At 46.4% G+C, this 27,804-nt stretch overlaps 1 protein-coding gene across 1 annotated transcript in view; it reads right to left on the reverse strand.

The window, feature by feature from the left end:
• Positions 1-27,804, reverse strand: part of MTR (5-methyltetrahydrofolate-homocysteine methyltransferase) — a 585,842-nt gene that overhangs the window by 35,576 nt on the left and 522,462 nt on the right. The window contains exons 30-31 of the mRNA XM_086926839.1: positions 21,763-21,963; positions 4,685-4,877 (exon numbers count right to left, since the gene is read on the reverse strand). Coding sequence (XP_086782965.1) covers positions 4,685-4,877; positions 21,763-21,963 — 394 coding nt within the window. The remainder of the gene's footprint in view (positions 1-4,684; positions 4,878-21,762; positions 21,964-27,804) is intronic.

Genomic DNA, 27,804 nt, shown 5'->3' on the forward strand with positions numbered 1-27,804 from the left:
TTAGAAGGACGCCTGGCTGTCAGTATGGCATCCACTTCTTTGGGAGGTAGATCGAATGTAGTTAACTGATGCTGCTCAATCTCCATACATGGAGATGTAGATTGTGCCAAGCCAGGTGCAAAATGCTGCCTTCCTGCTGTGACAGACAATACTTCTGAAGGGACAGCCTGATCGAAAAATAGATGCTCATGACTGGACATTCTGGGTGCCACACATACAAGGCCCAATCCGGAGCCACTAGGATGGTAATTTCTGTTACTCTTTAGAAATCGGGGCAGGACGGGAAGCGGAGGGAAGGCATACGGGAGTCCCAAGCTTCACTCAAAGTGGAATTTGCCTCAGAGACAGCCTTCTTGGGAACTTCAATGCGCAAAAGTGTTGACACTACACGTTCACCGTGGTGGTGAAGAAACTAAGCCTTGGGATCTCACCACTGCTGGAAGACATCCTGTGCAACTGCCATTTGTGATCCAATAGGAACCACCCGCTGGCCTTTGTCTGCCCTGGCATTTTAAAATCCTGCCAGTTATACTATCAGACAGATACCCTGGTGATTCTGCCAGGTCTAGAGGCACAGGGCCTCTTGGCACAGAGTCCAGGACCAACCCCACCTTGCTTGTTGCAATACCACATGGCAGTGCTGTCATCCGTGAGGACCTGAACCAGCCTTCCCTTGGCAGATGGCAGGAAGCCTTTTAATGCCAAGTGATTGGCCCACAACACCAGCAGGTTAATGTCAATGCAGACCTACATTGGAGACCAGAGTCCTTTGAACTTCACCTCTCCTAGAGGCCACCCCCAGCATAGCAGTGACAAATCTGTCACCATTCAGTTCGGGTGAGGCAGGGAGAAGGGTCTGCCGCTGGTCCAAATGCAGTTGAGCAGCCAGCACTGCAGATCTCTTGCAGTCTCCACCGAAAACTGGATGGAGTCCAACAGGTTCCCTGGGTGCTGGGCCCACTAAGAACTGCGATCCCACAGCAGATGCCACATATGCCTTCTGGTGTGATTAACAAGCATGATGCAGGAGGCCCATAGTCCCACAAGCCATAAGTTCCATCCTTACTGAGACCCAGGACTGATGCAGAAATATTAGGATTATATTCAAGATGTCCTGGACTTGTTGTTCTGGAGAAAAGGCTAAAAAATGCACCGTATTGAGAATGGCTCAAAGGAAAGGGAGCCTCTGCAAAGGAGTTTGGTGTGACTTCGGCACATTGATTGTGAAATCTAAAGATGTATGCAGGTTTGCCTTTGTCTAGGGGTGGTCTACGACTGACTGAGGCGAGCTCGCCTTCAGAAGCCGGTTATCAATGTAGGGGAAGCCTGGTACTCCCAACTCCAGAAGATAAGCTGCGAGTATAGCCATCACCTTTGCAAACACCATGGGGCACTGGTGAGGCTGAAAAGGAACACAGTAAACTGAAAATGCCTCTGTAGGCCTGTAGGATGGGGTCATGGAAATAGGCACTCTGCAGGACCAACGCCACCATCCAGTCTCCTCGGTTAAGAGCAGAGAGAATCTGGGCCACTGTATCTTAAATATGTCTTTCAATATGAAGACGTTGAAGAAATAGGGTGAAGGCCTCTGTCCCTATTCTGCACTATTAAATAGCATGAGTAGCAGCCATTTTCGATTACTGAGGCCGAGACCCTCTCTATAGCTTTTGTATCCATAAGAGCCGGGCCTTTCTGACGCAAAATGGACAAATGGTCCTCTGAATGCTGCTGTGATGTAGGCTGAATAGGTGGCAGGATGGAAAGGAGTGGCAGGTGTAGTCCCTTTAAACTGTATGCAGGACCCACCTGTCGAATATTATTTTTTTTATCCGAGGAGAAAATTTGTGATCCTACATCTCACAGGGTGGTCATGTGACGCAAAAGGGTAAACTAAAGTGGACTGAGGCTGCTGCAGGAGGCTTGGGGACTAGGATGTTTGTTGCCCTTGTTGGCTTGAGCACTGCCAGCTAGATCTCCTACCCAAGCCCAAATGAATTGGGTTACCTTTTAGTAGAGTGGCGAACCTTGACTGAAGTCGAAGCCCCTAGCAATGCCTCAAACAAGCTGAAAATGCTGTAGGTGTTGCTTCACATGAATGAAAAGACAGATGGAGCATGCAGTTGCTGCCCTCTCTTTAAAGGCCTCAAGGGCATAGTCAGCCTTCCCGTTAAACGGGCGAAGCTTGTCAAATGCACATTGACGAGTGACATTTTAATGTTTCTTGAAAAGACAGTGGATCTCATCCATACGGAGCCTATTGTGTCCAACCCGGAGCAGATGACTAACTTGGCCGCATCCTACATCTGAATGTTCTGTGCAACATTTACGCAACTGAGTTCCATAATGTGCGGGAGTATTGTCCTGCAAGCAGCTGGTGTTAACTGATTAAAGGGCAAAGCTAGCTGATAAAAATATCCTGTACCACCTGGCTCTCTGGAGCAGGGTGCTGCGTTAGAAAGTCAGGGTCACCAGCCAGAAGTTGGCTTATGGCGATAATCCACTAGACTGTTCACTGGCAGTCAAGTGCAAGGTTTGGACTAAGTGACCACAAGACTGTCAGTTAGGGCCTTATTGAATGGCAGCACAGGTTTGATGAGGATTATCCAGATTGCAGCACCGCTATGAGCATGCCATTCTTTACTTCGAATAAAGGTAGTTCAAAGTTTAGGCCTTTGGTTGCCCTTCTAATAACCATGGCAAAGAAAGTAAATTCTTCTTTGGCAGTACTCGGTGAGAAACCAACCGCTTGTCTGGGGAAGTACCCAGATTCTTGCAGGTCCGTATTATAATTGTTATCATCCTATTGTGGGGAACATTCGTCCCCACCAACGCCATCATTGCCAAACACTGCCTGGCTCTGATCACAGTCCAACCAAAAGAGCTGCTGAAGTACTGGAGGACGAACGCTAAGTAAAGGCAGTGTCTTGTTGCAGTAAAAGTGAATGGGGCTAGGCATATAAGAACTGAACACACATGCAGCTTTGTCCAAGTTCAAAATGGATTCAGCTTGGAATCAGACCGTACAGTGGGTTCAACGTCCTCATACGGCATGAGTGCCAGCGTGGACACAGCAGGGACTGGCACATTGTGCCAGGTGTGAAATAGGCTCAGGAGTCAGAGCTGAACTCAAAATGAGTTCAGGAGGCACAGCTGGCACCAAGGGCAGACCTGCTAGCGGTAGTACGGTTGGAGGCATCCACGAATCCATGGGACCCAAAGGGACACCAGAGGGAACCGGTAGGGTGGCGAAAATGTGGTGGCCTACTTAAAAGTCTCAATTTGCTGTGTCATCACCGACAGACAGAGGAACTCAGGGTGCATCAAAATCCACTGCAGAATCAGCTCTTCAATAGGGCATGGGGAATTAGACAGTGGGTCACCTTGATGTCCTCAAGACTTGTCAGAAGGAGAGCGGCGAAGCTGGTAAGAGGGCTGCGTGGACTTCCTGTGCTACTTTTTCTTATCTTGACCTACTCAAAGACTTGGGGTGTGACAAAGATCTGTTGCATGACTTTTGTCGGTGCTCAGGTATGTGCAGTTTGGTGTGGAAGTCGTGGATCATGTTGGGGTTCATTAGGGCACATCCCTCGCACAACCCCAAAACCAGAAGGATGCTCCATATGGATCGGTCATGAGACAACTACGGCAGTCCCTATAAGGTGTAAAAACGTGTAGTCTTGGAAATGGTCATATTACCTTTCCACACTAGTAAAATTTTAAAGAAAAAAGCTGTGCAACTGACAAGAAAAAAATAGAAGCTACCTCCTAATTTGTGCATGAATACATAGAAAGGAACGCAATTCGTGGCACCTATATACAGTTCCTGTTGTCACTTCAGGGTTGGAGCAGAGTTGACATGAAAGCACACAACATTACTAATGCGCGTACATGAGCAATGCTAAAAAATCTGGATCTTGTCTGGCCGCCTCAGGAAGTGAGGTGAGAAATCTGCGGTTAGGAGTACCCATCAAAATCTTTTGATTCAGTGTTACGAAACTGTAAATAACAATTGTTTCAATGAGAAGGGAGACTTCAATACCAACAGTCTAACTTGTATTAAATAAACAATAACCACATAGCTTAGTTACATACTTCATATACTTTGGACTAGAATAGCTTCCAAGTGGCACCATGTCATCATAAGAGTTATCTTCAGCCAGTGTTTAATGTGTAAAGAAATATGTTCTTGGGTCTACATTTTTGCTGTAGGGTTTTCATTCCACCTCATATCTCTTAACCAGACGCTACCTGCCTCTTTATCTCACTCCTTCAGGTTATTACTCATCTCTGCTTTGTTCCTTTGTTGCTATTTGTAACTATTATTCTGTCTTTCTCTTCCTCCTTTACCCTTTTTGTGCTTTTCTCTGTGTTGCTCTGTATCAAAGTTTGTTGAGGAAAAAGAAGTGCCAGTCTCCAAAAAGAGTGCCTGTGGGCCCTATCTGTAAATACTGGTTCAAATTAAGTACTTGTTTCAGCCAACGCCCGCAATTAAATCGGGATATAAAGGTCTAAAAGTACAATGAGAAAAGCTAAATATATGTATCAGAATTAAAGGGTTCTTTAAGCTAAAAATCTAGAAATGCCTCACGGCGAGTCTCATGACATGGGACCAATTGGCAATAAGTACTAGCAATCAATGAAAAATAAGCAATCATAGTTGGCCTGTCAGTGACAGACATATTACCAGTTTTCTCTTCAATGTTTGCCAATTTCCACATAGTCAGTTTTTCTGTGTGGTCAGGCTGGCTTGGGTAGCCTGGCGCAGGTCGAATGCCCTCGTAGCGGATCTTGCGAAGTTCAGCAACATCCAGCTGTTCACTGCTGCAGTAACTCCAGAACTCTTTTCGAACCCTTTCGTGGAGCTCCTCTGCAAATGCCTTTGACATAAAAGCAAACATACGCCAAACAATTAATTGTGGGTGGCTGTTAATACACTTGAGGTTTTTTGCTAAAAGTCTGCATAATAAAAACAGTACTCAATAAAGAAACTTCCCGCTTAACCTATCTAAATTCATCAGTGGACTTAATCCCCTTTGGAAAGACCCTATTTTTTTTCATTTTGGATGATTTATTTTTTTAATGTTTTCCTATTTTCATTATAACATGGACTTTCTCATAAATACAATGCTTAAAACTCATACATAGATGCACAAACAATACTACAATAAATACAAAATCACAATACAATGTGCAATAGGATTGCCCCCACTCACCTTAGGACATAGGATTTACCCCACTCATCAATCAGTATACATCACTCATACACCACTCCCATGAACCCGATATACACAAAGCTTTCAAATTTCATAGAACAAAAAATCTGTAACAGACAGCAAAGGAAACCATTCTTCTACAGCCTTCCATTGCGACATGTACTGGCTATTTTTGGAAAACTCGTCAACGCATGTTTCAGTGGAACACAAATAATTTACGCCACATCCTTCAAGACCTGGCACGCTGTATTATTTAATTCAGCAAATTCAACAAGCAGGGGAATCTAGTGATCTAGGACTGATCAGAGAGAATTCCAATTATTCATAAGTAATCATATATGGCTTGATTGAGGTAAACAGTGCATCCTAATTGTTCAACTTCCCTGTCATCTGGTTCTAGGGTCCATTCAGAAAGCAGAGTACAAACAGCAATAACACCCATCTTGGAGGTAAACAAAAACACAACCTGAGGGGTACCTCTTCTCCTCCTGTGTTGTCTCCAACAGGCGGCCTTGAGGTCGGTAAAATGCAGCGGCTCTCTACTTAAATTATAACTTGTGGGAACATACCATTTATTTGCATTTATTTCCCAGTATTGTGGTAGTAAATAGACAACAGAGGAATACAAACCCTTTCTTCACCTACTGGTGTTTCTACAATCACCTCATAGCTTTTTCCTTCTTTATCATTTCTTCCCCTTTCTTTAGGTAAGCTCATTTTTACTCTTTAATCATCACCATCCCAGCATCTGTATATTTACTATGTGACTTTATCCTTACTCTTTATTTCTAAATAACTAATTTGGTTATCTTATTTTTTAAATCATATTTCCTTTGCCAAATCCCCTAAACCTAACTATGTATATCCCTAAACCACCTTAAACCCTTACCCTTAACTCCCTACCATAATTCCTTACCCTTACTACCTTAACGCTTTACCTTTAAGCCTTTGACTTTAATCCCTTACTCTGTAATCTTGACCACCTTGCCCATAAACCATTACTCGTAACAACTTTGCCCATTTTCACTTTACTTATTATCCCTAACCCATAACCCATTGCTTACCTACCTTAACCTCTTACCCTTATTCACATGCCTTCATCTTTAACCCTGTCCTCTAACCCTTAACCCCTATTCCTACCCTTTAACTCTGCGGACACACCTTCACTCTTTACCTTTAACCCCTTATCCTCAATCTATTGAACCCCTTACTCTCTTAACCTTTACCTCACCAGTGGCTCTTTCTCATATCCCTTTACTCTTAACTCATCCCTTAACCAGTTACCCTTAGCCTCTCACTCCCTATCATTAACATATTATCCTTAACCGTTATTCACTTACCCTTTACCCCCGCCCATTACCCCTTACTTTCTATTCATACACCACACTGCCATCACCCCTTACCCTTAATGCCTTGCTCTTAAGCTCTTCCCCTTCGCTTTATCCCTTACCAGTACCCGTTTACACTTTACCCCTTAACGTCTTGCTTCTTTACCGTAGCCCTTACCACCATATCCTATTCTCCTTACCCGTAAGCCCCTACCCCCAGCCCTTTACCAATATCTATATCCTTAATCGCTATCTCCATCCCATTCACCTCTTATCCTGAGCCCTTGCCCACGTTTCCCCTAGCCCTATATCCCTATCCATTACTTTCAATCCCTTAACCCCTGACCACCTCTCTTTAGAACCTAGCCTCAAATCCTTATCAATACCATTCAACCACTACCACTTACTCGTAACCCCTTACTTATGCTTGTATCCTTAACCCATTTCCGTTAACTTTTTATCTTTGTAGCCTTAACCCTTTACTCTTATTTTCATTGTATGACTTGTAATGAGCTGGCAAACGATTAGATGGTCTACAATGAAACTGCAGTCTATGAGGAAATACCCATGAGGAAATGGCATGACGAGGGACTGAATGCAAACAAATGGTATATGATCACTAATTAGTCAAAGAAGAAGTCTGACTTAACACTGAAGAGCACTGTACTCATATTAGCAGAATGGTGAGAAAACAGCTGCAAACACACAGGTGCCATGGTGCACAACGTAGACTTGAGCTTTGTTAAAGAGAAGAACACTTATTTTACAGGTTTGTTATATAAGCAAGGAGATCCAGTTCTGTGTCCGGAGGAGGAGACAGAGTGGAGGTATTATTTTGTCTTAGAAGCGTGCAAAAGGAGAGTTTCCCCCACACAACTCGGCAAGAAGCCATAACCACAAAATCGTTTTTTAAAGATAGAAAAGAGAAACAGTAGGATTCAAAATCAGACTCAACATTCGATTGATTTCCATCAATAACTATAAAGAAGCTCAGTTTCAAAATGATCCTAGGATATAAGATGTCTTTCACAAATCTAAATATACACAGGCACTGGTGCATGCCATTACCTCCCAGCAGATGGATACTCGTGTTAATCTTGGGTGAATTTCCCTTTTGTAACAGAAGTAGGAAAACCATCCAGTCATCATGTTTTGCTGTAAAAGAATGTTGTAGCGCCCAGACAAAAGTGCTTAAACAAGCCATGAGGGTCTTTTCCTATGAGAGAGACTAATGTTATTACCAAGGTCCTGTGCTTATAAAATAACACTTCTGCTTTTAAATCAGAAGTAAAGTGTGGGTTTATTGTTTATGCAGTAAAACTAAAGATCACCGAATTGGTCTTTTGAAATTCGGCTCACAGCAAGGAATATGTATCGATTAAAATTACAAAGAAGAGGCATATGAAGACTAAGGACCTTATTAAGCCTCTGGCAATGGGATACTCTGCCAACAGGTGACAGATATCGCATCAGCCATATTACAAGTAGTATAGGCTACAATGCACTTGAAATACAGCAGATGGAACTTTCGGCAAGTTTGTGACAGAGTATCTTTTTAATTTAGGCCCCAAGCTATCCACCCACCAAGGAGTTAAGGCTATGGAATCCACCAGGAAGTGGCATAGGTGAAACCCACCGGAAGATGTAATTTCCGGCCATAACCTGTCTGGTAAATATTTAATAACAGACAAAAAAGTGAGTACTCTCAATGCCACCAACATCACACTGCCTCATACAGTTTTACCTTGGAAATTTCATAGTGTTAGAAGGGAAAGGGCAGGTGTATAAGAAAACATAAATTGGTCCTTGTTTATTTGGAAGGAATTTTTCTATCTTCAAATGGATTAGTAGTGTTGCCATATGTTACCCTAATGGTCATAAACAGAAGATAAACAAAAAGAAGTGTGGACATAAACATAGGGACTGAGAAACCCTGCTTTTAGATTAATGAAACCATGATCCTTCTGAAAGTAAACCCGTCACTGAATTCATGACACTTCTCAAAAATTGTAGGAAGCTGGCTCTTTATGCAATATATAAAAAATCTGATATACCCTGTAAAGAGACCAGGGGTTCCTTTATGAGTGGACAGGGGCTTGCTATTTCAATCCCAAAATGCTCTGTTAGAGTGTAGTGTGGTCGCGCAGCCTTAGGCTTAAAACAGGGGAATCCAAGACATCTGAAAATACACACAATGGTCAATAAATGAGTCACACGACTCAAAAAGGAGATCCACAACAATTTATGAAAAATAGCTAGTATCTTTATATATGTTAAGGCATCAGAAGAAAATTGTTCAGTAAGTACATTTTTAATGGAAATATTTTTCAATTCAAAAAGTCAACAGTACAATTTTTGAGTTCTGCAATGTTAACCTACGGGAGGTAAATCATATGCGGTTTATCGGTTCTTGCCAATGACTTACAGGACCCTTCTCCAGGAGTTAAGGTGAGTGCTGGGCAAGGTCCAAGGCAGCACCAGCAGAACACCACCAACGGCACTAGTGCGGCCAGGTGAAGAGGTGCCAAACATCAGCAGGTGCCAATGTTATCCAAGGTAAAAAAGAGGCTGCAGGAGGGGACTATATGAAACCAACAGGTGGCTTTAGTTCTTGCGATGTTGGGGGATGTCGGGACACCTCTGATCCTCTTCTCCTTGGGACAGGGCATCTGGGTGTAAAGGGTCTTTGGGTGTCAGGTTTCTCCATCCGGAAACACTAACGGTTGAGAGGGCCTGCCAAAAGAGGCTGCAGGCGATGTGGGGGAGGCCATGAGAAGTCACTCCACAGTGGACTTGGTACCTTGAGGGCTTGGGGACCACAATGACACCGTTGGCCGAGGTCATCATGGGATGGAGGGCTCATTTGCTGGTGCTTGGCGGAGTTCAGTTTCGACGGGCCGGAGTTCTCTTGGTCTTTCCTTGGCTGCCTGCAGGAATCAGGGGACAGTTCCAATGTGCCTCAGGAGGTTTTGTTTCATAGGAGAAGGCTGGTAAGACTCCCGGCCTTTGGAGACTCAGCAGCTGCAGGACAAGTCTACTTCTTGTGCAACAGGCAAATTCAGCAGGCTGGCAGGGTTGGTGCCAAGTCAAATGCGGGGTCTTCTGTTCTTGCTGTGGGACTCTTCTTGTCCGTCTTCTTTCTTCAGGTTTGATCTGCTTTTTTGTGCCAGGGCTCCCCTAAATGCTTAATTTAGGGGTGTTAGGGGAGTGTAGGGTAGTAGCCAATGGGCTACTGACCCTTGGGGTGACTACGCACCCTACATGACCCAACTGACAGTGTCATCATTAGACATGACTACCCTTACACTCCCCTGATTTGTGTACTATCTACAGACCCCCAACAGTTGGGTGAAAAATATCCCATTTGGTGGTTAACACTGCCAAAATTCTACTAATTGGGGATTTCAATTATTGGGCTAACAACGAGATGGGTGGTACAAGCTCATCGGAGCTGACTGACTTTCTCAATGTACTGAATTGTGTTCAACACGTGACAGCATCCACCCACATTAAAGGTCACACCCTTGACCAAGTCTGGACGTCTAAACTCATGGCATCCAATCTGACGGTCTCACCTTGTACCTGATTTGATAATTATTTAATAAAATCTTCCCTCACCAATCTGTCTTTAGCCAAACCTCAAGCTAGGGCAAGGCTCATGGTGAGGAATTGGAGCCCCCCCAACACCAATGCATTCTGCAATCTGCTAGTAACTATGGCCCCGTCTGAACAGTCCTCGATCAACAGACATGAAGAAAGAATTGCATCTTATTTAGTGTCCGCCAGTGATAGTCATGCCCCCTTTAGGTCAGTCAATACAGCTAGAAGCCCATCGCTGGTTTTCAGAAGATTTCAAACTCAAAAAACCTGTCCTATGCCATGCTGAACCGGAGTGGAGATGTAATTACTCTCCAGAAAAAAAAAATATATCAAATATATCAAATCCAACTCAAGCAATATAAAAGGGCTATTTTACAAACCAAGTTAACCTATTTTTCTAACAAAATATTGAGTTCCACAATTAAATCTAAAGAAATATTTGCAATTGTCGCCGAGTTATCCAATCCAAAAAGAGTCACAGTGAAGCCAGCCCCTACTCAAGCTTATGTGACTCACTAGACACTTTCGTCATGGAAAAAAGTAATTACTATCAAGACCAGTATCCCTGTTAACTCCCCCCCCCCCCCCCCCCCCCAATATAGCCCAACCACGCTCAAGAAGTCTCATACCCTGGAGCAGTTTTCTACCATCAGCAGAGAAGTTTTTTTGAACCTTCTAATGAAGGTCAGATTTGGGTCTCCGGTGGACTGCTACCCCCCACACATCTTAAGGGAAGCTTTCCTCACTTGTCCCGACCCTCCTCTTTCACTACTGAACAACTCCCTCATGAAGGGGGTGGTCTCCAAAGCATTTAAAGAAGCAGAAATAGTTCCCGTCATGAAGAAACTAAGGGCAGAACCTCTTACCCTTACATATTATCACCCTATCTCCCTACTCCCCTTATTAGCCAAGGTTTTGGAAGCCCACTTAGCAAACTGCCTCTGTTTCTTAAACAAACAGTTGCATTTTCATGACCCTCATCAGGCGGGCTTCCGACCCTTTCATTTTACAGAGGCAGTTATCTTGACTGTTCTAGACGAAGTAAGGAAAGGGGCAGACAAGGGCATTACGCAGGACCTGGTGTTACTCGACCTCTCCGCTGCATTCGACACGGTCGACCATGAACTCCTGGTGGACCATGCCAGTAACGCAGGGATACAGGGTCTGGCCCTTAAGTTGCTATAGTCTTTTCTAGATGACCGCACTCAAGCTGTTCACTTCGCTCAATTCTCTGCCTCTAAAGTCAAATTGACATGTGGGGTACCACAGGGTTCCTCCCTGTCACCGCACCTTTTTAATTTGTACCTGTATCCTCCAATTCAATCCTCTGGTGAAAGGAAGGTATGCACTTTCAACTATGCTGACGATCTTCAACTGATCTTTGATATAGACAAGTCTGCTACCTCTGTCACTAACATCCAATCTACCATGCAACATATAAGTAGCTGGATGAACAGTAACTACTTGAAATTAAACCAAGATAAAACTGAACTGATCTTAACTGGAGGGCCCTCAAACCCCTAGAATTCAAATTTGTGGTTGATTGAGGTGGGAAACGCCTTCACTACCACCCCAATCAACTAAAAGCCTTGGTATTTCTATTGACTGCGACCTGTCCATGAAATCTCAGATTGAGGAAGAGGTCTCTACCTGTTTCAGCTTCGGAAGATCAGCAGATTCCTTGCTCCTGAAGCTCTTACCCAAGTAGTTTTAACCATAGTTATTTCCCACCTTGACTACGCTAACTCGCTTTATTCTGGCATTCCGGCATGTCAATCAAAAAGACTGCAACTAGTGCAAAACCAGGTGGCTCAATTAATCTATTGCCAGCCAAGATGATAGCATGCCACCCCTCTTATGAAAATGTTACAATGGCTCCTGGTTGTCGAACGCAGTGCATTCAAGTTGGGATGCCTTACCTTTAAAGCGCTCCATGGCAGCTGGCCAGTTTTTCCTTCTACTCGAGTCCAGAGATATATCTCCACTCTGGATCTTAGGTCTTCCCATTTGAATTTCTTAGCTATTCCATCTTTTAAACGCAGGAAACTGGAAGGACTTAGATTAGCGGTCTCGGCCCCTCAATTCTAGAACTCTCTTCCTTTAGACGTCAGATTGACGACATCCTACCCCCAATTTGGTAAACTGTTAAAGACCTGGCTATTTCGGCAGGCTTATGAATGAATCACTTAGCAGCAGGGTCTCTTGACCAGAGCACCAAGAAACCGTGTGGTGTCGCACTTTAAAAATATTTTTTAACAAAACATTACATGACCACTAGAGACCTGGTTAGCAGTAACCCAATACTTGTCAGTCAGAGTTGCATGAAATACCAGGCACAAAGTGGGAAAGTACTGCAAAAAGAACCCCAGCTTCTTGCACAAATAATCACATAAATCCGGTTTGTGTCTCAGGATCCAGATGTAGTAAAATATGCAGGCAAAGTTCAAGTAAAATCAACGGTACTCCATACTTTCATGTCTGAACAGTCCAAAAGGACTGTAGCAATAAAGCAGCCCAACTACCTTAGAGACGTCTTATTGGCATAGTTCTGCAAGGATGAGAATTCAAGTAAACATCAGGTTGGAAGCTTAGGGTAAACATACAGGGAGTCTGGGTGAAGATCCAGGTGCCATAGGTGAACTGAGACAAAAGCAAGGGACAGCGGTAAGCGTGAAACAGGAGTGGGAAGCAAGGTCCCATATTGGAAATCAAAGTGCCAGATACTTTCCAGCTGGTGGATTCAACAGAATACCTGTTTAAATACCCAACTCAGGTTGTATAGAAATAAATAAATAACTCCAGATCAAAAGAGTTCATGTGATTTCAGTACACTTTTTACTATCCATAGTTTGATGTTAGAATGTACTTTATTGCACATTGTGAAGGGGTACAGGAGAACCAATGATGTTTGAAGGCATTTGCCTAAGTCAAATAGGAGATCCTCTCTGACGTAGCCACTGCTAACGTGTGTGCAGCCAAGTGGGTGGTACCCTTTTAAGAAGGTTTAAAGCTAGGGTGTCTATGGTTTCTACTAGGGCTGTTTCCCTGCTCTCTTGTAACATTTTCAGAAAGATGTCTGGAAATAAAATGTCGACTTGAGGATTCATGTTGTTAGAAATGGGTCTTCATAAAACCGTTTTTAATATGCTGGTGGACAGAAAGAGCAGGGAATTGCTTTTTTTTTTTTAGAGGGGGAAGGGGGGAGGGAGGTTGCATCCAGTTCTCTTCCCAGTAAATATTGCCTCTCCGTTTGTCACTTCGGTTATCATCTTAGGAAATTTTATTTTTGTTAACAGGGTTTCTATTTTTACAAACTAGTGAGTAATTAGTGTCCCTTTGGCAGGAATGGCCCAAGTAACCAAATCTGAGCTTAAAGAACAACAAGTTAAGGCCAACACGTCTCTTGCAACAAACCAGGCGATAATGCGTATTGGCCACGTAACAAAAACAGAGACTGACAGGACTATTTATTGTTGTTGTGAGCTCTGGCAACCTTTCGCCACAACAGCACACACACAAGAAATCAACACGGTTATTTTTTAAGGCTTTATTACAAGTTCTTTTAAGTGCATAATAAATTAAACAAAATAATTGCACAAATTTGTAAAATCATAGCAAGAGTGTAGGCAAAGAAGGTAAATATTATGAAACCAGACAACATATTTTATTCAGTGCATGTTTGTTAGAATGCCTATATGCCTAATCTTGAAGCATCATAGCTATTACCATAGTGAAGGTTTAAGTATTTTCAACACACATTCTTACCTGAACTTCATGTGTTTACCAGTTTGTAGGTCTGTCTACTAGAAAAGGCCATGTTGTGTCCCTAAGGAAAAAGAGGATATGAAACAAACAGCCCTGGGCCTTCAAGGGCACAGTTCAGAGCTGCAGTGTCTGGAATATCAAAGTTCTAATCTTTCTCAGAGAGAGTACTGTTCACAACTATTGTAGAACAAATTACTTACCTTTGGTAATGATGTATCTGTAAGAGACAGATGTAGTTACCCCTAGGCTTCAGAATGGATCTTGATAAAGTTTTCGTAGCAGTACCCCTCCGCGTCTGTAGGTGGGGTCGGTCGACTGTGTCTGTCGTCGGTGCCGGGTGACGTTTGCAGAAAGGGGAGGATGGGTGGGGCAGTAAGGAATCTATAACTAAATATGTCTCTTACAGATGCATCATTACCGAAGGTAATTAACTTGTTTATCTGAAAGAGACCAAAGTTATAGATTCCTTACCTTAAAACAGATACCCCAGCAATGCCAACCCCGGTGGTGGGTCTGCGAACTAACATGACACCAAGAAGACCTGGAGAACAGAACAGCCAAAAAAGCTGTCTCTCCGGACTTGGCCGTCCAGGCAGTATTATTTCGTGAACGTGTGCATGGATGCACACGTGGCTGCCTGACCGATGTCAACCAACAGAACTCCACTTCCCAAATCAGTAGTGACTGCTGTCGCCCTGGTAGAGTGGACTCGCAGTCCTACCAGAGGTTCCTTTTTTGCCAAATAACAGATCTTAATGCATAAAACAACCCATCAAGAGATGGTACGTTTGTGCACTGCCCGCCCTTTCTTGGCACCCATATAACCCACTTAGAGTTGATTGGCTACTCATAATTCTTTAGTGCAGTCAAGGTAGAAGGACAGCACACATTTTGGGTCCAGACGGTTGAGTCTCTCCTCCTCTTTGGAAGGGTGCTGAGGCGGGAAGAAGGTGGGCAACGTGATAGTCTGGCCTATGTGGAAAGAGGTAACCAGTTTGGGCAGAAAAGAAGGCGCAGTACAAAGGACCACTTTGTCCGGATGGACAGTAAGAAAGGGATGTTTGGGAGAAAGACCCTGAAGTTCACTCACCCTGCGTGCAGATGTAATGGAAAGCAGGAAAACAGTCTTTAAAGTAAGTGGACGAAGAGGACAATTATGTAATGGCTCAAAGGGAGCACACATAAGCTAAGTGGGGACAAGATTCTAGTCACACTGAGGCATTACGAAAGGAGGAGGAAAGAGATGAGTAATGCCCTTCAGAAATCTGTTAACGATAGGGGACTTGAAAAGTGAAGGCAGCTCAGGAAGGCGAAGAAAGGCATAAATGGCCAAAATATCGCCTTTAAGAGAGCCCAGAGCATAGCCCTGCCGGGCCAAAAAACAGAATGAAGAGGAGTACCTCTGAAAGAGGGGCAGAAAGGGGATCCACAGCCTTTGATGTGCACCATGCCAAAAATGTGTTCCATCTACAGGCGTAAACCGTTTTAGTGGAGGGACGCCTGGATGCCAAGATGACATTACAGACTTCGGGAGGAAGGTCGAAAACAGTCAACTGTCACTGCTCAATCTCCACGCAAGGAGGTGCAGACTGGTCAGGTTTGGGTGGAGAACAATCCCCTGCTGCTGCGACATCCTCCCGAAGAGGCAGTCTGATCAGAGGATCAACGGCTATGATCAAGAGCCCGGGGTACCAGACTCTTCGAGTCTAATCCGGAGCCACAAGAATTACTTGGGCCCGGTCGCGCTTGATCTTCTTTAGCACTTTGGGTACAAGTGGTACAGGTGGAAAGGCCTACAAGAGCCAGAAATTCCACTCGCGACGAAAAGCGAGCGAGTGCCGCCTTGGAAACTCCAACGCCCAGAACTGGTGACATTGCGCGTTCTCTTCGGTGGTAAACAGATCTAACCAAGGCTATCCCAACTGCTGAAAGAGACCTTGCACCACCTCTCAGTGTAGACGCCATCCTTGATCCATCATGCACCGTCTGCTGAGCTAGTCTGCCTTGGCATTCAGGGAACCCACAGGTGTTGAACAACCAGGGATAAGCCCTGATGTTTAAGCCTTGTCCAAAGGCGAAGAGCCTCTTGACATAGGGTCCACGAACCCACCGCACCCTGTTTGTAACAGTACCACATGGCAGTGGTGTCGTCCGTGAACACCTGCACTACTCTTACTTTGACAGAAGGATGGAATACCTAGAGTGCAAGATGAATCGCCCGGAGCTCCAGAAGGTTGATGTGGAGCCCGGAGTCCGCCAGAGCCCAGAGACCCCTGATATCCGCCTCTCCCAGATGGCCGCCCCATCCCAGTTGTGATGCATCAGTCACCACATGAACTCTGGTTGGGGAAGGGAGAGGGATCTGCCGCTGACCCAATCTTGGTTCATTAGCCACCACTGCAACTGACTCGCAGTCCCCTCCGAGATTTCGACAACATCGGAAAGATTGCCTTGATGCTGCGCCAACTGGAATTTCAGATCCCACTGCAGACCCGCATATGCCATCTGGCATGATCTACCAGCAGCATGCAGGAGGCCATGAGGTGCAGCAGCCTCAGGGTCATTCTCACCGAAATCTGGGATAGAGGCTGAAACATCGGAATCATAGCCTGAATGTCCCGGACTCGTTGTTCGGGAGGAGAGACACGAAACCGTGCCGTGTCCAGAACCGCTCTGATGAAGAGGCATTTCTGAGAGGGAATCATGTGCGACTTTGGCACATTGATGGAGAACCCCATCAGATGCAGGAGGTCGGCCATAGTCTGGAGATGGGAGACGACTGCCTGAGGTGAGCCCGCCTTCAACAGCCAGTCGTAGAGATAGGGGAAGACTGGAACCCCTGATCTGCGCAGATGAGCTGCGACCACCGCCATTACTAATGTGAACACTCGAGGGGAGCTGGTAAGGCAAAAGGGGAGCACGGTAAACTGAAAATGCTTGTGTCCTGTCATGAACCGTAGGTAACGCCGGTGGGCTGGCAGGACAGGGATGTGAAAATAAGCGTCCTGCAAATCCAATGCTATCATCCAGTCTTGCGGGTCGAGGTCAGACAAGACCTGAGCAAGCATCAACCTTTTGAACTTCTCCTTCCGGAGGAAGCGATTGACGTCACTGAGATCCAAGCTAGGACGAATGCCCTTCTCCTATTTGGGAACCAGAAAGTAGTGGGAGTAGCAACCACAACCTACTTCTGGGACAGGAACGTGCTTGATGGCTCCCTTGGCCAAGAGAGCCGTAACTTCCTGCTGGAGAAGTGCCAGATGATCCTCCGACATATGGTGGTAAAGAGGTAGCATGGAAGGAAGGGTAGTCTCGATGGGGAGGGAGTAGCCCCTTCGTACTATCTGCAAAACCCACCTGTCTGAAGTGATGGTGCGCCAGTGGTGGAGGTGATGGTGAATCCTGCTGCCCACTGGCATTTGATGGGCCTGAAAGGTCGGACTAGGAGGGTTTGGAGGCTGCTGCAGAGGGGGGTTGGTGGACTGGCCCGCCCGCTGGCCCCCGGAACCACAACACTGGTTCCCACGTCCCTGGCCGCGCGAAGGCTGGGTAAGTTGCTGCGGCCTGTGGCCCTAGATGGTACGTAGCAGGGCACCCCCTCCGTAGCCACAAAAGGTGCGCAAAGCAGACTGCGTCAGATGGGAGGAGGGGCCCAAGGACTTGGTTGTAGCCTGTGAGTCCTTGAAGCGAGCTAGGGCGTGGTCTGCTTTGTTGCCAAAGAGGCGACGGCCATCAAAGGGCATGTCCAAAAGCCAGTGGACCTCATCCAGGCGTAGTAATAAAGCGCTAACGACGTTGAAATAGTCCTGCCCAGAGAGTCAGCGGTGTCCAGCCCACAACCGATCGTAAACTTTGCTGCATCTCTCCCGGTGGCGATAGCATGGGAGAGCACTGTCAGGCCTCCTCCAGACACTGAGGCAGCCCTTGCGCCACTGTATTCCACACTGAGTGCCAATAACGGCCCAAGAGGCATGCAGTGTTTATGGACCGCAGCCCTAAGCTGGCGGAAGAGAAAGTTTTCTTCCCAAGATGGTCCAGCTTCTTGGATTCCTTTCTGGTGGAGCTGTAGGGAAGGCACTCTTAGAGGTGGAGGCTTGGACCACCAAGCTCTCCGGGGTGGAGTGTAGGGAGAGGAAAGTGGGGTTGCCCAGAGCCAGGCGGTGGCGTCGGGTGATCATCCTGTCCACTGGAGTCCCCGTGATGAGCCTGGACCAGGTGCCCAAAAGTATGTCAGTGAGGGCCTCATTAAACGGAAGCAGGGGCTCCGAAGAGCTCGTCACTGGTTGAAGCACCTCAGTCAGGAGGTTAGTCCTGACCACCACCGTAGGCAGCTCAAGGTTGAGAGCCTCAGCCGCCCTACGCAACACCACAGCGTAGGACGCTCCCTCCTCCTTGGCCACGTTAGGAGGAGACAACATGCCACGGTCGGGTGAAGTGTCAAGACCACTGGCTTCCCCCAGTTCCTCTCTCCAGTCCTGTTCAGAACCAAGCTGGTCAGTTAAGGTGTCACCTGACCCTTCCCAGTCCTCCTCATCTTCCTCTGGTTGCCACTGTGGTTCGAAAGGGGCCCCAGAAGTGAACAGGGGTACGAAAATCCCACCTGGCGCTAGATCCGGCGTTGATCGACGCTGGTCGGGCACCATGTCCATGCCAGGAAAGAGGCTGGGGTTGATGCCGGTCGGCTCCGGCGCCTTGTGGAGGCATATTAAGGTCAACCGGTGCAGATCTGGATCCAGGCCTGGATCTAAAGGGGGCCTGCGGCGCCAGGGCCAGAGCCGACGGCAGCAAAGACCTAGGCCCCTTAACTGAGTCCGCGGGGCCTGAAGGCGCGCCAGCGGAGTTGGTCCGCCCAAAGATGGCATGCGTCACCTTGTAGAACATACAAAGCTTGGGGAGGTGTCGGTCCGGGTCCCGGAAAGGGAGGGAAGCTTGGAATCGACCCATCAGGCTCCGCGTGTTGAGCCGCGGGAGTGGCACCACCTGCGGCCGACAGACGAGGAGAAGGTGGAGAGCGACGATGCTTCTTCGACTTCTTCTTATGCGTTGACTTACCCGACCCAGAGTGCGAAGACTTCGATGACTTTGAGCCGAACTGATGGTGGCTCTGCGACCGGTTGCTCAACCTCCCTCTGGACCGGGACCTCGAACGGCGGGGAGCAGACTGCCATCATTCAAGCAGCTTTCGGGACCGCTCCCGCAAAGCCTTCGCCGTCAACAACTGACAGTCGGAACACGACTTGGGGTGATGGTCGCGCTCCAGGCAAAAGAGGTACACGTGGTGCGGATCCGTCACCAACATCAGTCGGTTACAGGAACCGCAGGCCTTGAAGTCGGGCATCCCTCATGCACCTGTTCAGAGTTGGAGACTCGAAACAAGACGTCAACAAAAGTCGAGAAAAACTTAGTAAAAAAATGACTGAGGTACCGTTCTTCACGTATTTGCGCTGGCTGGTGCGGAACAATAAAGAACAGCCGTCAGCGCGCGAGGGCAGCGTCTAAGAAGCTGCCGCGACGTCATCCCGGCGACTACGACGACGAACGCAGAGCCGACCGATGCCACCTTCCGACGCGCAGAGGTACTGCTGACGAAAAAACTTTCCGAATCCAGTTTGACGCCTGGGGGTAATCCTAAGGTAAGGAATCTATAACTAACGTGTTTCTTTCAGATCCTCAAATTCATTCCTTCGGGTTACATATCGAAAAACCAATTCAGATCCCAATTTCTTAAGTGCGAGTGATGTCTATTACTCCATACAGTTAAAAACAGCGAAATATCTCATCATCATAGTGTGGGGGTAAATCACCCCCACTGTCAAGCTAATCAGAATATGAGACAAAAAGGTGAAGCCTCTGGGGAAGGCATTACGAAATAGAAAGTGTTGCTCTAAATCACAGTTTACATGAACATGGTGCTTTGAAGTGGAGTCAAGATGTGACTTTAGTCGGGGTCAAAATAAATTCGGCACAAGGTCAGACATCACCGTCAGCAGAGGCTTAAGCTCCGGCACCAACCTAGTCGGGGCCACCGTCGATAGAAAAGGAACCAGTGCAGATCTTTGAGTTGGAATGGAAGTCGTCCCTGGAGTTGGTGTGGAACCAGAAGTGGGTTCAAAAGGCACAGATGGCGCCAGGAAGGATAAGCTGGTGGTAATCCGGCTGGAGGTCCCTGGGGATCCTTGGTGCTAGAAAGCATGCCGGAGGAGCTAAAAGAAGGCCAAAAATACACAACATTGGCCTCCTTTAACACCTTAGCAGCTATGGAACGTCCAGCTCCAGTGCTGAACGTTCCATTGCGCAGGTACAGTTGGAACGTCCAACGGCCGACGGCAGCACTCCCGAGGTAGTGGTGCCGTCGGCCGCTGGGATAGGCGCAGCACTTAAGAGGTTAAGACGTTGAACTGCTGCAGCATAACCAATAGCCCAAGAAAATCAGTGAGCAACAGGACCGTTTGAGAAATCCACTACACCATCAGTAGTGAGATTTATTGATACATTGACGCTCTCCTGACTTCTCTTTGGATACAGGTTGGTGGGATTGAGAGTCAAGTTCTTCTTCAACTTGTTATACTTCTATCTGTACTTCGATGTCGACTTACAAGATGACCTTGACTGCGAAGAGGACTGGAAGCGACCTTAACAGCAGGAACAAGTCCGCACACTCGACTTGGAGTGGGACTTACGTGAGGTCTGTAACTTCTTATGGTGTTCAGAGTCATACAGCTTTGCGTCACAATCCCAGATTGTCTTTGGATGTGTGAGGCGCACTCCTCATGCAACGTGGAATCATGCCTGAGCCCAAACACCAGAAGAATACCCCATGCAGGTTTATTACCGACATCTATTTCCGGCAGTCACATTAGAGCTTGAACCCTATAGTCTTCGGTGGGGTCATTATTACTTTGCATACTGGGAAATATTTTACAAGGAATGTGCAACGGGCAAAAATGGAGCACAGCTCCGGATTTCAATGCATAAAAAGAAAAAAAATTACATCCACACACAGAGTTGGCGCCTCTATGCTCCCTAGCCCTATGTGGCATCCCTGCTGGGATAACCCCCAGATCCAATCGTGCACCTGGGGAATATCATAAAGGCGAGGAATCTGTGAATAGAAATATCTATCAGAAAAGATACAATTCGAAATGTCACATATTGTGAACTAAAGGTAATAAAATATTATAAAATGACTCTCTCATAGAGAGGCATTAGTGTGACTACATGGATTCTAAATCCAATAATTCACTGCTATGACATTGGGGTTTCAGAACTGGTTACCCACCGCTGATGTGTCAGAGAAATTTCAGGCTGCTCTCACTGACCTCTCTAGGAGCCAATCAGAACAGCATTTGAGAGCAGCCTAACCGTTTCTGGGGAGGAGGGAAAGTAAGGCAGAGACAGCTATTGGGGGGGGGGATCAGGTTTTTTACATTTGGGACAGGGAGGAGAGGCCATATTATGTATAGCACTCTTATTAATGACTCCTCTGCACCTGTGTAGCAGTTGAAAGTAGTGGCAAATGATTTACAGGGCCATACATAACAAAGTTATAGATGGGTAAAAAGTGAATAACTGGAATGTTTTTTGGCTCTGTGTAACATCAAAAACAGAACTTGAGATTTACACACAAAAATAGACCTACCCAATCTGTCCTTCCACAGGACAATATCAGCCTATTACAATTGGTGAGTGTACTATTAAATAGGTACAACTGAATTACATTTCAAAGCATTAAAAACATATTTGGACTGGCAAATATTTCACAGTAATCCAATGAAAACGGCCTCAGCATATCGATCTGCTACAAAACAAGAGGGAAAAGTTATTTCCACAATGAAAACCTAGCTCTGCTCCCATACCTCTGCTAATCGGTCTCCCAATGCTTTCACCATGATGCTGCTGTAGTCATCATACTGGTTCTCATAGTCTTTGCTCAGGTCGTCTACTCCAAAGCAAGCAACAGCGAACAGGCCGATGTAGTCAACAACACCAGAGTTCTTTGGGGCCACAAAGTCAGAGAGGCAGTAGTATGGATCTGTGCAAGAGGAGTCTTTTTCAGACTAGAGAAAAACAAACACATCCTTCACTAAACAGGTCAAAATAATGTGCTATCTTAATTATTGTTGAGTATTGGTGAATCATTATACATAATCTACAGAAACCACTAGAGTAGGGAAAGGAAAATGCTACTTACCAGTATGCATCTGTTCTTGGCATGTAGAGCTGCAGAGTTGCACACTGTGCATAGATCGCCACCTATTGTTGGGCTCGGATGTTTGCAGTTTGTTGTTGTCCAGAAAAGTTCTTTGGAAGTCACTCGGTGGTTGACTCCTCCTTTGGACTACATTGCGCATGGGCATCGGCTCCAACCCCAGATTGTTTATCGCCATTAGGTAAATGATGGAGCTTTGCAAGAACAAGGAAGGATGCCCATCTAATTTATATCTACTTAAGATAATACTGGAACAGACAAGGGTAGCCGGGGAGACAGGTGGGCATGTGCAACTCTGCAGCTCTACATGCCAAAAACAGATGCATATTGGTAAGTAGCATTTTCAGTTCGAGGCATATGAGCTGCGGATTTCACACTGTGCATGGATTGTATAGCAGTACCCACTCTTAGCGGCGACCACCCCTATTTGTTGCAGTAGTTTGGAATAGTGTCTTGAGAACAGCCTGGCCCAACATTAGCTTGTTGTTTGGTTTGCACATCTACACAATAGGTGTTTTGTGAATGTGTGCGGTGTAGACGATGTAGCTGCTCTGCAGATATCATCTAGGGGAACGTTCCCTAAAAATGCCATTTAAGCCCCTATTTTTCTTGTAGACTGGGCTCTAGCAGGAACAGATAACGTACGTTTAGCTTTGTGGTAACAAATCTGTATGCATTGGACAATCCATCTAGCTATCCCAGATTTTGAAATGGGATTACCTTTGTGTGGTGGTGATAAAGACACAAAAAGTTGTTTTGTCTTACGAAAGGGTTGTGTCCTTTCTATATAGTATAGCAATGCTCTTTTGATATCTAATGTGTGAAGAGTTGGGGAGGAGCCAAGATGGCTGCCGAGACGGACGCTTAGTCTCCCGGCTCCCGGAGCCCGTATCTCCCGCACAGCCATCCTGTATGCTATCCTGCTATTTGGTGCCAGCGGGATGTTTGGAAAAGCTTCCTGACTCTTCGGGGGTTCCTCCGATGTCCCTGCCTGCTCGCTAACCTGGGGAATCGTCGAGATACACGCCGACCCCTCTCCTGGTCCTGTGCCCGAGACCTACGATACAGCGCACCGCCTTTGTCTGCTGCAGCTGCGGGGACCGGTCGCTCTGGAACGGTGCTGTAATCCTCGATGGTTGTTTACACCGGACGCTGGTGTGGAAGGCACTGTTGGCCAGCTGGGAGTTTCTCTCATCTCCTTCTCTCTGGGACTTTTAAGGTGCGCCGCGCTCCGCTCTCTCCAGTGTTGGGATTGCCCCGGACCTCCGGGGCTCCTTTCTCGTCTTATCTCTGCCTGTCCCGAGCGGAAAGGGACGCCTCGCTGTGAGCCGTCCACGATTACGGAATTATCTGGCTCCGGATGGATTGACTATTCTGCCACGGTGCCGACCTCACCGGTGATCCTTTGTCGTCTCTGGAGGCAGGATCACTACGGCTGGCTCCCCAACAACTATGGCGGACGGCGCTTCGACTCCTGCCCGGTGTGCCCGGCTCATACCCGACTGGGAAGCAGACCTGCCTATTGCGCCTCGCACCGAGGGGGTAATGGAGGATAAACAGACGTTTACTCGTGCTTCGGTGCTTTGTGCCCTTACTCGACTGCGGAACGAGTGGCGAGAAAACTCGAGACTGTTAAGGGAGAAACTGGATGGGTTTGTGACTGGATCATGCTCTACTTCGTCTGGACTCTCTTTTTGCAAAGTCTACCAGCCTTCGCCGATCCCTGTCAATGATACACTGTTGCCGCGGGAGTGTGTTCCTGAACTACAACGTTGCGTGGATGCAAATTGTGTGCTGCGACTTAACCGCCCTGGCGCTGATACAATGTCGCTTTCTTCGGTGCAACACTCAACCTTGCCTGCTGAGTTCATGGGGCTGCTGCTACAATATCCGACTATTTCCGAGGACAGTGTTTATTCATTGGAGACATTTACACCTTCTGCAACGCAAAGAGTCAGTATATTGATAATGCTGTTTCTTCTATGTGTCGGCTCTGGCTGGGACTGGCGGCGTCCATTTTATCCTTGGACATTACTCCATCATCGAGTGCGGCCATTTTGCCTCTTTGTTCTCACTGGGGCGGGCTTTCTCCTTTCCTCCCACGGTCGTGGCCTCTTACCGGGGGTGGGTACGTGGAGTCTCCCGAGATCGGGCCAGGGCTAGGCGATTTCTCTAATATTATGCACGCATTGTTGGGCGGGGACTAGGATGGAACTGGGGTTTTTTTAATTTTTGTCTGACTTACTTGCACATATGGAAAGGATTCTCTCCACCTATAATTCTGCTTGCTACTTTTGTTATGCTGATAGTACTTGGGGTGGGGGATGCTTACGGGGCCGAGGGAGACCGGGAGTATGTTTACTTTCCTCCTCCCGCCTTCTCTGAGGGTTGGAGATTGGGATCGTTTTTTCTCACTCTCTTTACTCTCTTTCCCACTTGGGGTCTCTTGGGGCGACAGGCATGCCTATTGGGGGGGGGTGGGCCGTGGCCTTCCGCTGGTATGCAGGGTGGGGGGGATGGGATGTGTTTTGTGTTTCTCTTTGTTTCTATGGCCCTCTTTCTTTTTCCTCTCTTCTTCTGTTCCTTTCTCTTCTGAAACTTTTCGCTCCTTTGGGGTTGGGGTTTCATGTCACTAGGGAGTTTCTGGTATTCTTTTATTATGTGACATAGCGGTTGGTCCTGATCTTAATAGTGGTCAATTATTTTTTGATGCCTGCCTTCCTCTATTGTGCTTCCTTACGGGTGCTCCTCGAATCATTACAAGCTATCCTGGTCAATAATTAGCCTCTACTCTGTTCGTAGTTTTCTAAATTGTACTCAACAAAATTACAAAATTAAACCTTTTCTATCCTCATGCAATGTTTTGTGCTCCACAAGCCACTTGTCGCTCAGAGACTGCTTCAACAGCGTTCTGTCCCGATGGATCCCTTTTTTTTCATGTCCTTTCTCGTATGTCATAGCGGCCGGCCCCGTGGGGTTGTAGGCAGACGCTGTGTATTGTGTTCTCTACAAATAAAGGTTTTAAAAAAAAAAAAAAAAAAAAAAAATAATGTGTGAAGAGCTCTTTCTGCTACTGACTGTGGTTGCGAGAAGAAAACGGGCAGTTCCACAGATTGATTGAGATGGAATGGAGCAATGACTTTGGGCAGGAATTTTGGATTGGTACGCAGAACCAACTACCTTATTCTGATGCATTTGCAAGAAGGGTTCTTAATTGGTTAGTGCTTGTAGTTCAATAACTCTGCGCAGAGAAGTAATAGCTACTAGGAAGCCAACTTTCCACGTTAAAAATTGTAATTCACATCTGTGTAAGGGTTCGAAGGGAGGGCCCATTAACCGTGTGACTACAACGTTTAAATTCCGCACAGGTGAAGGTGGTACTCTGGGAGGAATTATTCTTTTAAGGCCTTCCATAAAGGACTTAATGGTAGGCACTCTGAAAAGAGATAGATGTTGCCTGTTTTGCAGATATGCTGCAATTGCAGCAAGATGTAGTCTAATAGAAGTATAAGCTAAATTACATCTTTGGAAATGCAGTAAGTATCCTATGATGTGTTGAATAGACACATCTAGGGGATAGTTGTTGTGACAATATATTACAAATCGTTTCCACTTGGCTGCATAACATGATCTAGTGGTAAGACGTCTTCTTTAATGTCATTCATGCAGTCTGGAGGAAGGTTCAGATATCCAAATTCTAGGATTTCAGGAGCTAGATAGCAAGGTTGAGCTGAGCTGGGTCCGGGTGTTTGATCTCTCCATGGTTCTGTGTTCAGAGGTGTGGAGACAGGTGCAGTTTTTGGTGCGGTTCTACAGACAGTTGTAGCAGTGTGGTGTACCACGTTTGTCTGGCCCATGTTGGAGCAACTAAAATAAGGGTCAGAGAATGCTGCTGTAGTTTGCGTACTACTAGTGGCATGAGTGGTAGAGGTGGAAAAGCGTACGCAAATTTGTTTGACCAGTTCATCCATATCACATTGCCTTTGGACAGTGGGTCTGGATATCTGGCGGCGAAGCTTGGGCATTTTGCATTTTCGTGGGTGGCAAACAGGTCTATCTGAGGTTGTCCCCACATCAGAAAGAATGGCTGAGGAACTTGCATATAAAGTTCTCATTCGTGGGTCTGTTGTGTTTGACAACTTAACAGATCCGTTATGGTATTTTGTACTCCCGCTACATGCTGGGCTAGAAGGAATATGTTTTGAGGTATAGCCCACCGCCATATGTCCTGTGCTAGTTGAGAGAGTTGCAGGGAGTGTTTGCCTCCCTGCATCTGTATGTAATACATTGCTGTCATGTTGTCTGTGCGGACTAACACAGCTTTGTTTGATACTTGCTTCGGGAAAGCTTTTAGTGCTAGGAATATTGCTAGTAACTCCAGATGACTGATGTGGAGTGTTTTTTGTTGCGGTGTCCACCTGCCTTGATTGGTGTGTTGCAGTAGTTGGGCTCCCCAGCCGGAGAGCGATGCGTCCGCAGTCAAGATCATCTGAGGAACTGACTCTAGGAACGGTCATCCCTTGGAAAGGTTTTTGGTGTTCCACCACTGCAGAGAGCGATGAGTCCGACCGTCTACCAACACTAGGTCTGTTAAGTGACCTGGAGCCTGGTTCCATTGACGTGATAAGAACTCTTGTAGCGGACGCATTTGAAGTCTTGCGTGGGGTACTATAAAGATGCAAGAGGCCATCATCCCTATGAGTTGCATGAACACTCGTGCTGGGAGGGAGTGTTGTAGCTGAAACCTTGTTAGAAGGTTTTGCATGCTGGCTATCCTTGCTAGAGCAGGATAAGCTAGCGCTGTTGAGGTGTTTATTGTGGCACCGAGGTACTGTTGTACTTTAGATGGCTGTAGATGAGACTTGGTGTGGTATATTGTAAACCCCAAGTTGTGAAGCAGTTTAATGGTGGCATGAGTGTGTTCCACGCATTGATTGTATGAGCCAGTCGTCGAGGTACGGGAAGACATGGATGTGCTGTCTTCGTAGATGCGCTGCCACTACTGCTAAGCACTTGGTGAATACTCATGAGTAGCCTCTTGTGTTGCCTCTGTATGATGGACGAAAAGACCGTCTGGGAGCTTGCTGCTGCAAGGCTCCCATAGATTTAGCAGTATTGGTGTCTTTTTTCATTTTTTCTAAAGACACTTGAACATTTGGGCCAAATAAGTGTGTCTCATCTAATGACTGATTAAGGATGGAGTTTTGTACCTCAGGTTTAAAACCTGAAATACATAGCCAGGCATGTCTTCGTAGTAAGGTGCTGGTATTGATTGTCCTTGAGGCAGTATCTGCGGTGTCTAGGGCGCAACGGATGGAAGTATTGGTAATATTTTTACCTTCCTGTATAAGTTCATTAGCCCTGTTTTGATATTTGTCTGGTAGGTATTGCATTATGGACTCTAGCTCATCATAATGTGCCCTGTCATATCTTGCCAGCAGCGCTTGGGTGTTGGCAATGCGACAGATTTTGGCTGCTTGTGCCACTGTTATTTTGCCAGAGGAACTTAGATTCTTTGTCTGGTGGTGATGCCTCACCTGATGTCTGGGAATTAGCACGTTTACGTGCATTAGCGCCTACTAAATAATCTAATTGTGCTGGACCTTGAATATAAATTGGATCTGCAGGGGCAGCTTTATATTTTTTCTCAATGCGAGGATTGAGGACCCTAGCCCTGACAGGATCCTTA

Source organism: Lissotriton vulgaris, chromosome 6 (assembly GCF_964263255.1).
Source record: "Lissotriton vulgaris chromosome 6, aLisVul1.2, whole genome shotgun sequence".
NCBI classification, from domain to species: domain Eukaryota; kingdom Metazoa; phylum Chordata; class Amphibia; order Caudata; family Salamandridae; genus Lissotriton; species Lissotriton vulgaris.